The sequence below is a fragment of the Cardiocondyla obscurior genome, linkage group LG07 (assembly GCF_019399895.1).
Source record: "Cardiocondyla obscurior isolate alpha-2009 linkage group LG07, Cobs3.1, whole genome shotgun sequence".
Lineage (NCBI taxonomy): Eukaryota > Metazoa > Arthropoda > Insecta > Hymenoptera > Formicidae > Cardiocondyla > Cardiocondyla obscurior.
Genome location: NC_091870.1, coordinates 1,234,139 through 1,245,328, shown reverse-complemented (window position 1 = coordinate 1,245,328; position 11,190 = coordinate 1,234,139). Strand labels below are relative to the sequence as shown.

At 34.9% G+C, this 11,190-nt stretch overlaps 3 protein-coding genes across 8 annotated transcripts in view; 1 reads left to right on the top strand and 2 right to left on the bottom strand.

Annotated features, from left to right (window-relative positions):
• Positions 1-504: 504 nt before the first annotated feature.
• Positions 505-2,640, bottom strand: Pgls (6-phosphogluconolactonase). Its single transcript, XM_070659397.1, has 4 exons — positions 2,390-2,640; positions 1,741-1,941; positions 1,117-1,400; positions 505-1,003 (listed from the first exon to the last, which is right to left on the bottom strand). The coding sequence occupies exons 1-4, from the start codon at positions 2,511-2,513 to the stop codon at positions 893-895; spliced, it is 720 nt and encodes a 239-aa protein (XP_070515498.1). The 5' UTR covers positions 2,514-2,640; the 3' UTR covers positions 505-892.
• Positions 2,641-2,658: 18 nt separating this feature from the next.
• LOC139104138 (sister chromatid cohesion protein DCC1) lies at positions 2,659-4,919 on the top strand. Its single transcript, XM_070659392.1, has 8 exons — positions 2,659-2,968; positions 3,081-3,257; positions 3,383-3,584; positions 3,677-3,869; positions 3,960-4,176; positions 4,257-4,366; positions 4,436-4,619; positions 4,679-4,919. Exons 1-8 carry the CDS (start codon positions 2,928-2,930, stop codon positions 4,782-4,784), a joined length of 1,230 nt encoding a protein of 409 aa, XP_070515493.1. The 5' UTR covers positions 2,659-2,927; the 3' UTR covers positions 4,785-4,919.
• Positions 4,920-5,379: 460 nt separating this feature from the next.
• Fak (protein tyrosine kinase 2 Fak) overlaps positions 5,380-11,190 on the bottom strand; it is a 36,419-nt gene continuing 30,608 nt past the window's right edge. For 5 of the 6 annotated variants that reach the window (XM_070659377.1, XM_070659376.1, XM_070659375.1 and 2 more), the window contains 8 exons: positions 9,247-11,183; positions 8,523-8,666; positions 8,311-8,460; positions 8,129-8,228; positions 7,640-7,871; positions 7,262-7,556; positions 6,827-7,169; positions 5,380-6,751 (listed from right to left, as the gene is read on the bottom strand). In XM_070659377.1, coding sequence (XP_070515478.1) covers positions 6,849-7,169; positions 7,262-7,556; positions 7,640-7,871; positions 8,129-8,228; positions 8,311-8,460; positions 8,523-8,666; positions 9,247-11,183 — 3,179 coding nt within the window. In that variant the 3' untranslated portion in view covers positions 5,380-6,751; positions 6,827-6,848. The remainder of the gene's footprint in view (positions 6,752-6,826; positions 7,170-7,261; positions 7,557-7,639; positions 7,872-8,128; positions 8,229-8,310; positions 8,461-8,522; positions 8,667-9,246; positions 11,184-11,190) is intronic. The other variant, XM_070659378.1, reaches the window with a different exon arrangement.

Here is an 11,190-nt window from a genome sequence, read left to right as displayed (position 1 = left end):
ACAAAGATATTACGGATTGGTTGCATAACTTTACTTCTGCATGTAACTGCGGAAGAAAACACTTTTGTTAAACTAAAACCAACATTTTTATAAACTTAATAAATTTTATAATAACATAGATAAAAATACAAAAATTAAAACAATTTTTAAGAATATTTCTTAAAACAAAATTTACATTAGAAGAAAAAAAAAGATTAATTCAAGTTTATTCAAGGAAAAAAAAATGAATGAGAGAAAATAACTCGGACAAAAATTCTCCAAGTTCTCATAATCAGTAATAAAGTAGAATTTTATCTCTTTGGACATGTTCTAGATATCGACATCTTGAATTTGTTGAGGTCAAGTCTTTTATGTATAGTCTGTTTTCTCTTTTAAAAAATTATTATAAAATAATGTATGATTTTTTTTTTTTTTGAAAGATTAGTTTGATTTTTCGTTAAGTTCTGTGATAATTAAAAAATTAAATTACTATCTTAATTTTTATTTTCTGACTATTAAATTAAATTTTCTTGCAGATGCAAAATTTTTATTACTTTCTTATTAAATAATTTTTACAAGATGTGGGCTGATTTACAATAATTAAGTTTGCATATTTTCTTTTTTATAAACGATATCGTTAATTGAGCAATATCAGTCGAAAATTGAATTTTCAATTCTCTCTCGAGTCATTTTCGCACCCTTTTGATGCGAACCGATAACGCTTATTCAATATAAATATATCAAATACTCTACCGACTTTAATAATAAATGGTTAAAAAAAAAAAAAAACCGTAAAAAGAGCTGAAAATAAATTTAAAGAAAAATAGAGGTGTAAGAGACGATAGTAAATGGTATGGAATGTCATAAAATCGATGTAATGTAGTAGTGGTCTTATTTTTTCCCACCTCGTATTTCAGTCTGAGTCTAGTAGACTCCCCGCTTCTTGATCGAGCAGCCAAAAAAGAGTGCCATCAACTGGTTCCACTCTAGTAGCTGGTAAATCTACTTTGTCTCTCAAGATCCTCTGCAAACAACAATAAAAATGTCTCTTTGTCATTTCGAATTTAACTAGCAATAGAAATTTTTGAAGAAACTGTAATTGAATAAGTTAATTAATAGATAAAGCTTTTTAATTACTTTGACGATTTCAGCCTTGCCAGCGCCAGTAGCAATAAACACACACATGCGAGCGTTATTAATGACCGGCATAGTAAGACTAATCCTGCTGGGAGGTGGTTTAGGTGCATTTAATTCCCATGTAACCCACATGTTCTCATCATCAAGGGCTCGATGACCCGGAAAGAGAGAGCACGTGTGCCCATCCTGGCCCACGCCCAACAGGAGACAATCGAATCTTGGTAATCTGTCCGGCGGGAAGAAGAAGGCCATTTTTTTAATGTAATCCTTCGCCGCGTTCTCGGCTACAAATATATATTAATAAATAAATAAATAACAAATAATACAAATAATTATAAATATAACACATAAAAGCATACGATATAATTTAATGTAACTGTAATAAATAATTAACATTTAAATTAAAAGTTACAAAATAATAATGATAATTATAAATATATATACGTATACATAATATAGATAATAATAAATTGTAACAAACTCAATAAAAAATTAAAAAGTGCACCGTAAAAAGAGATACATGGATTAATTAATAATTAGAATATATAGGGTGTCCGCGATTTGTATTTGATCACGGACATCCTGTATATTTTTTCAAATAGAAATAGATTACAGATCAAGTACCATTCAGTTCTGGATCAACCTTCATGAATTGCTCTTCAGTGATGGGCACTTTTCCGATTAAGCAGCTTTTGTAAAGGCCAAAGTTTGACTCGGGATCTTCGAGAGGTACCACTCGTTCGTCGCAAAAAAAGAAGCGCCATTTGCTCCAGTCGGTTGCAATGTTAGGCAGAGATTTAGCCAACAGTTGTACCACCGAACCTCCTACGTGTCGAATTATTAATTTGATAATTAAATATAAATTTGTCAATTCTTATTTTACATTATTTAATTAAAATAATAAATCTACAAATATTTCTTTTAATCGCTTACAAATGGAGCTGATAGTTCGTAAGTCATTCGTCTGCCTTTAATCAGATTAGGGGGGAAAAAAAAAAAGAAAAAAAAATGTAACAAAAAAGTGCGCGACAATAGTACGAAGGAATACGTGACTTTAAGCGAAATTAAAAAACCGAAGAGTCATCCTCGCGTGATCGCAGCGTGAGAAATCTGATCGCCGTATCGTACAAGCGAGAAGCACATAAATTATAATACGCTGCGAATCACAGAAAGGGGGCGAAAACGCGACGAAGCCGCATGTAAGTAGCGGCACGCTGGCGCAAGCCGACGATGTCGGCATGGGAACAATCTCATTAAAAACTTGCAAGATCACCTGATACGCCGAAACGGAAGATCCGGTCGTCGCGCGAGATCGCATCGTCGGCGGCGCGGGCGATGAGGTTGGAGATCCGAGAGAGTAACTGCTCCTCGTCGGCGGCCACCACTATCTCCGTCATTACGTGCGTTTCTTCGCGTGCGGGCGATTTGAAGTGAGGTTATACCGTACCATGCAACCTGCAAACGTGACTACCAACAACCACCGACAAATCGAATGTGACGGTCACAGTGTGAGTGTCAAGTGTGTGACCGTCCGATCCCAGTCAACCAATTGCTAGCAGACGTAATGGTAACAACCCTAGATGACTTCATGTTCACCAACAATAGAAAAATTAAAACATTCTTCATGTTTTTTCTCTTTTTTTCTTATATCACATTTGGCGGGAGAAAACTCTGACTCGTCTCTCCGCATCTCTCCGAGGACTCGCAGCTGCTCCGAAAAGTCCGAGCTCTGTCACAATAAAAAGTTTAAACCTGTGCGCTTAAAAGGATATTTAACGAAGAAATGAGAAAAGAAAAGGAATAAAGTTAACATGGAGTCTAGTGATCTGTTAACAGAGTCTGCCGATAAAAGGTGATTATTTTATTTTATTTTATTTTATTTTATTTTATTTAATAGAAATTAATAGAAGTTATTTTATGCGTGTCTATGTAATTAATTTCACAATTATTTTTTTTTTGTTAAGAAATGTTCGCACAAAGGAGAATGTCAGTGAGATTTTGGAATTGGCCACAATTAAAGAATCTGATTTAAGGACTGTGACACAAACTTTATATTCCATGCAAGATCATCAAGTTAATAATGACTTGATATTACTGGAGGTAGACAAGCATATACTGGGAGCATTAAGTGAAGGAGATGTGTATGTTTCTTAATTTTCTTGTTTACAAATAGTATTTCACAAATTAGATTTTTGTGAATTTTTTTAAATATTAACACTGCAGTTTTTATTTAACAGAATAATTATAAATAATTTTGTGACACTAGAATATCAATTCGTGGTAACAAACAAGACAATGCTGTACTGTGCACACAAACCCAGACTTATGAGGTCAGAGAGGCAGAGATATCCAACTCATGGTTATTGGTACCAAACATGAAGCTTGGACTTGAGACAAATGTTGCCAAAGCAACTGAGAGAATTATAGAGAAATGTAATGTAAAAAAAATATTTAACTCCTATTACGAGGTACTTATAAAAATTCTATGGTATTTTTAAATTAAATCTGAAAAAAATTGAAAATTTTAGAAAGTATATAATTATAATCTTATGTGTTTAAGGTGAAAGAAACTAAACCTGATTTGACAGGTTTGTCTGCTCTACTTAATTCATCAACCTTTAATGGATTAGAATATGAATCTGAAATAGATAAAAAAACATTATACACTTGGGAAAGATTACAAAATGAGTTGCAAGCTAGTGATTATGAATTAAAACAGGCATTGTCAGATTTTTTAGTAGCTGACATAAATGGTATGTAACATAAATTTATTAAAATAAATTATATTTTATTAATGCAGGTGCAAGTATCGTTTAAACTGAATTGAAACTTTTTGTATTAAGGTTATTTGCGACTTATATCATTTGACATAGAAGCAAGGAGCTTGAATTTGATGTTAGATTATTTTGGAGAACAATCTTGGGAACTTGATGAAGTTGATAAAGAAAATACATACGAATGTTTAAAGGATCTTATCTATGAGCCAGTGTTCAATACTATATTCAAAAAATATACTGAAATAAGCACGAAAACAAAAAATGATGGTAGTCTATTGTACAAGTATGTATATTATTAACATACCTTGTGGTGGTGGGAAAATTTTGATTAAAAATTAACACGTTTTAAATGTATTTTAAAAGATATAACGAAGAAAAATGCTGTGCAATAATAGCAAAAGTTCTTCTGGCCGCCTCTCCTGTTACCGAATACAAGAAATTCATGGAAACATGGGAAATCGGAACTCCTGAAAGTACGAAATTAATAAGCTTAAAATTATAATTATAAGATATATAGTTTTTTCAAACCGCATTTGTTTTAGAAATGCAGCCAAAACTGGAGTATTTATGTGGATTAGCCCTTGTAATATATAATGCTTCAAAATTGCAAAAGGAAATTGTATCTTGTCCAGAAGCGCATTTACCAAACAACATTAACGATAGGCTTAATGAACTTTTTCAAATCAAAGCTAAATGGACTGTTGAAGAAATAACACCTTACATTATGTAAGTAAAAAATTTACATTACATTTTAAATTTAAATGTTTCATATTCGTTTTTTGTAGACGTTTTACAAAAAGCGCAATAAATGTTAATGCACTTTTAACGAAGTACGCTAGATGTTCGACAAAAAATGGGATAAAGTATTATGGGTCAAAGCATGGCAAGTGATAGTGATTACATTTATCGCACATTCAATTATATTAAAATAAATATCGATACATACATTATTTACGTAATTACGAATTGTTTATAATGTTATTAAATTTATTAATGCAAATATACTATGGTTGTCTCAATTATAAATTTTTATTATAGAAGTTTTTTATACTAAATCAACTTTTTCTTTAATATCTGACGTTATTAACGTATATTTATATAATTTTTATAATTATAACGTATATTTATATCATTTCTATATGTGAAGTTAATTAATTTTGAAATTAATTTAATTTAATAAATAATTAGCTCAAATTTTATAATCAAATTATTCCATTGTCACGATTTATCAACAATAGAAGACAATCTTTGTTTAAAAAAATATATAATAAATAAAACATAATTAAAGCAACCAAAAATTTAATAAAAAAATTTTTCGATAACTGTAAAAATTATCGTTATTTAAAGTTTTTTTTTACTTACGCTTATTGAAAATACATCATTAAACAATGATGTAAAAATTATATAGGAGAAGGATTTAAACCGATCTTCGATAGGGAAGACATAAAAAAAAACGCTAATCTGCAAATAAAAAAAGCACCATCAATAATTATAAATATTCATTTTATCCTGGTTTCTGAGATAGCAGCTCCTTTGACAGGAAACTTACAACACACAAACATAATATTTGTCGCTTTCGAGCTTATAAACACATCTTGGCACATGAATCTTTAAAGCCACATACTATTTAAAATATCGAATTTACAACTCGCAAGTTACAAATGTTTTATATTCATGCCAATTGTAACAATATATGAGTAAAATGCATTAATAATGATTGTAATGTATAATCAGAGTGGTAAGAACATTTATCACGGAACGGTCATCTCAGACCAATTTCCCCAAGAATACAAAAAGTATATGCATAAAAATGGAATATGTTTTTTTTTTTTTAATCTACGAAGTATTCGATCGTGGACTTTGTGTAAATGCCATCATATATATGAATACATCATTGCAAATTGCATTGATAAACTATTACGGTATACTTATGCAAAAATGGAACTTCCTAAAAATATCTTGTAGGAACTGCCTCGTCGCTGAAAAGTGATTTTTGCCTGTTATAAAATGTTTCGTATATAAATGTTGCAAACTAGTATAAACCATTAAATAATTATTTGATAGAAATAACACACATTCAGTCGCTCTTTTTTTACATTATAATTACTGCCCATAATATTCCTAGATAGGAAATAGACTATGAAATTACGAACTTGTGTTAAAAACAACATCGATTATGTCCTACGGGAAATTATATGCCCGCGTAATATTGTTCGAAAAAAGAATATATTGTTTAAATGTGTATTTATAAATATGTATATACATACACACCTTTACGATATGGTTATATGTATGTATAGATTATTATTGGATTATACGAGATGACGTCGATCAAATTAAAAACTTTTTTAATCGCGATGCTAAAATTAATATAAACGATGTAAAAAAAAGAAAAGGAGGATTGCTCCACAAAATATCTAAAATGCACATCCTCCTTTAAAGCCTTTAATAATCACGTTTAATAATATTCGAGTTTAATTTAATAAATGGCATTCCTATCTTATTATAAAACGTAACTTTATATCACCTCGTACATACATGCTGTCATTATATAACAAATAATAACGATAATTCTAAAATCCTTTGGAGTTGTGATTTCATTATAGCTGTGACTTAAATTCTTAGTGATAAAGTTTCTATTCTATTATATGTACTATTACAATTAACGAATACTGTCCTATTTATAAGTACGCTTAGATAAAACGTCTGCATATTTAAATGTTTAAAAGAGCTAAAAAGCACAAATATTAAATTTCCCGTCATTAAATTATTGAAAGTGTAGTTGTGTACATACACACGGGTAACTTGGTAGTATAACGTCCATATATACAAATGCTAAGCAATGATTCGAAGTAGACCTAAAACCATTCAATTTAATTATTAAATTAATAATTTTATTTATGCGAGAAAACTTATATTTTACGATCGTTTACCTCAATTCAAGACACCTCGTTGTTAGCTGTCATTTATCGAAGTCTCACTTGTGGCTTTACTATTAGTCGTAAATACCGTCTGAGTAACACCCGTTGTAACAGACTGACTCGGATGTATGACGGGACTTGCAGTTTGAACCAAATTACAAGTGACTGGTACCATAGGCAGCAAATTAACGGAATTATTCATAGGCCCCGCGTTACATGTTAATGAAGGTCTCTTTCTCTCTAAACTATTAGTAGCCATTTGTCTTCGCGTTGTTGAGTTACGTTCAAGGCTATTGGTTACTATATTATGTCTTCTTTCCAAGCTGCTGCCAGAATTGAGATCTGACTGGCTTCCCTGATAACGATTAAATATTGAATACATATTATATTATTCCAGTATTATTAAACAAATATTTTTTTAATAATTTTAATGGGAGCTTAACTTACTGGTGAAGATCGATCTACAGACTGACCCATTCTGTGTAACAAATCACCACTTTGACTTTGTCTGAAAGTAGTTCCTTGTCGTTCAGTCGACTGACTTCTTCTCAGCAATTGCTCGCCCGACTGACTCGAACGAATACGATTCTCGGGTGTGGATTCTCGCGTTCTGTTAATAGCATCGTTCTGCCTTTGACAAATTTGACTGTCGACATACGGGTAACGAATACGGATGGAATCAATTACGTCTAAGAGATTTTTCGCGTCCATAGCTAAAATGTGAGCTGCAGAAAGCATTCCCCTGAAAATTAAAGATAATATTAATTAATCGTTCTCGATGTCTCGACATATTAATTCGCCTAATAATCACAAAATAATAATTACTTTCGATATTCGGCATCTAATGTAGTGGCACTGTAATTTTGCGCCAGTTTCATGGCAGTTACCAGTTCTGCCATATCTTTACTCAATACTTTATGAGCCATTTCTACTTCGCGGTGCGCGGATATTGGCAATATTTCTACCAGAACATCCACGGAAGATAATAATGCTCTTAATTCAATACCTACTCTACGCACTAGTTCTAAATACTGATCAGCCTTGCTCTGTTGAACACCTGCAATTAAAAATTTTTTTTCTTTACGTAACGTACAATGTACTGTAATATATGATTTTTTTTGATAATTTTAATTATTATACAGGATGTTCTATAGTAAACGAATACTTTTTCGTGAATAGGTAGAAATTATCGAGACAAATAAAAAAGTCCTACTCACTATTCTATTCGTTTCGATAAGTTCTACCTACTCTGAAAAATAGCGACCGTTTACGATAAGACTTGTATATTTAATTTCAGTGCGAAAATATTCTTACCTTGCGATAATGACATAATTGCGCGAACAACGCTTGTCGTGCAGTCATATACTTTATCGTTAGTTCTATCTAAATCTGCAGTAGGTGTAGGTTCCATTTTCTGTAAAAAGAAAAATTAATAAAATTATAATTTATGTCGCGACGGGTGACTTGCGTTGATAAAATCATTACGTGCGATTTACCTTTACTACAATTACTTTGTCGGAACTTTTATCTGAGCCAAGAGAACCAGTATTTGTAGAATGAGGTTCGTGGCTCGGTGATTGAGTAACTGATCGTGGAACCGGGGGACTAGCACTTTCATCACCACTCGTAGCAATTGATAAGCGTTTCTGTTATAATAAATAAATCAATGTAAATAATTTAAATTGATATATAAATTTTTTATACATACCTCTTCCCTTGCAAGCCAGCGGCTATCTTCTTCAGACTGTCGTTGTTGTTCCAGTAATCGTTGCTCCAGTAGCTTTTGTTCATCGTCGATGCCGCTATTGAAATTGTCAGTCAAATTGTCAAACAACTGCGAATGTACGTTTTTCTAAAACAGTGAAAAATAATATTACGTTAGAAAAGAAATCTATTTTTACCTTCGACATTTATAAGTTTTTTTTTTCTCTTTTTTCTAATGTTACATAATCTGGGACGATTTAATAACGATTTATGTTAAAATCGTTTTTCGACAATGTACGTACACGTATATACAGGAAAAATTAAAGAGACGCATACTTCTCGAGATATAAAATAAATTGAAAATAGATAGTAGTGCATTCGTGTACTTGTTACATGCAGTTTCAATAATTACTGTAGCAGTTCATCAGTGGCATCCATTCGTCATGCAAAAATAATTAGCCTACTGAATAACAAACTAAAATTTCCGCTAAAAAGTAAAATCTCTCCGATCGCATTGCAACAAAATAGAAGATCCGTTTGTGAACCAGTGCGTGCGAATCTTGCATACACCAGAGAAGCGCGTGATATAAATATACATCTGGCTTGTAACTGAAATGTAGAATAATGCGAAAGTAATGTGGATCAGATAAAAAAAAACCAAAACAATACGTGGTGTGGCAAATATATAGAAGATGCGTTTGTCACATTCCTAGGAGGCATGGTCAAACCTGATCTTGTTGTGCCTCCTCTGTCATCGAGCTGCTAGACGACACGGTGCTGTCGCTGACAGCGGAAGAGATCAGAGATCCGGAGAGAGTGCCATCGGTCGAGCTCGTCAATTGCTCGTCTTGCTTTTGCGGTGTTATGAAGGTGGTGATCTTAGCGACGCCAGTCGCGATTTGCGACGCATTTGCCGCCTTTGCGATGCTGCTAGCCATCTGAGGTTGAGCTACGTGTTGTTGATGCACACCGGTCATGCTTGTCATTACGTTTCCAACGTGTACTTGAGTGTAATCGATCGAACCGAGGGAATTCGGTTGCTGTTGATCTACCACGTAGGTGGATGGAACCGAATGAATATTCTGCTGCGTCATCGAAGATGACATAACAAAGTGTGACGGAACAGAAGAGGCCTGCATCATCACCATGCTTGTCGACTGATTCGCGCCGGTTGCTTGACAAGTCGCTGGTTGGCCGCTAATTCCGGTCTGAGCTTGTTGAACGTAATTAGGCATGTGGTGCACTTTTTGAGCTTGAACTACTGATACGGATGAAGCGTGGGCAGTATAAATGGGATTGGCACCGGTCAACTGAGATTGCTGGTTCGAATGCTGTATCACTGCATAAGACACAGCTTGAGGAACAGCATTCTGCCGCGTGATATTCTGTACGTGCTGCGGATACATAGATTGCTGTCCCAGTTGAGCGATATTCGAGTAGATCTGTTGGTGCGGATAATTCTGCGCGTACATCGGTTGTGATTGTAGATTCTGCGTTACTAAATTGCTTCTTCCAGCTTGACCATAATTTCCGGCTACCGCGCCAACGGGCTTCAACTCGGTCGCAGTCACTGCTACGGCTAGTTGAGGCTGGACGTTTTGAGCGCGAAACTTGAGTACCGGACCGTACAAACATTCCGAATTCGATACGGAACTACCTACATTCGCCGAGCTAATATTACGAGAGTAAATAACGCCGCCACCACTACCACCACTACTACTTCCGACGCTGCTACTACTACTGCCAGCACTCTGCACGCTAACATTCTGATTCGGAAATTGACCGCCACCGCTATTAAATACTTGGTTCGTATTATTACTAAACGCAAAATTACCGTAATTAATTGACTGACTAAGAGCATGCAAACCAGTCGCGGCAAACTGCGTCTGATTATTGCTATTTGGTATTATAATACTGCTGCCCAAACTACTAGGACCGAAATTCCCGGGATTTTCATCATAATTACCACCTAAGCTAGCGCTTTGACTGAGATTACCAACGATAGCTGAGCTCTGGGTGAAACTAGTGACCGGTCCGTATATCTCGCCGCAGGTGTTGCCCGCGACCGCGGCTGACACGACTGACGCGGCCGCGGGTGGCGGCGGAACGGTGCTGGACGCGGAGAATTTCTGCACGGGGGAATACAGGTCCCCCGTGATGCTACCGACCACCTTTGAGCTAACTGCATACAAGTTTTGCATCTCTTTAACCTTCTGCTGCTTTCGGTTAGCGGCGGGCGACTGTGTCTGCGCTGCCATGTCTGAAATGCTCAGGCTCGACATGAGGGGAGTATCCGAGGAATCAAGAGAATCTAGATTGGTGTCGGACAGCGTGGAATCACCGCCCGATACAGAAGTGTCGTGCGTGACAATGGACGGGGATTCAGAAAGCGCGGGATCGAAGAAGGGTAAGTCGGAAACAACAGCAGTAGTCAGGATTTGATCCTCATCCTGAAATTGCACCGCCAGAGTATTGAAAGGAGACGCAGGTGTTGTGTACACGGAGGGACATACCCCTCTAGCTTGGTTGTCCTTGAGAAGTTGCGCAAGAACCTCTGGACTTTGAGCCACGATGTACGTGGACACTGGTGCCGTCAATAATTGCGATTGTTCCGTCGTATTTTGCGGCTGTCGAGAGGGTTTCGGTGGCGGTACATCATCTGCACCTGTAAA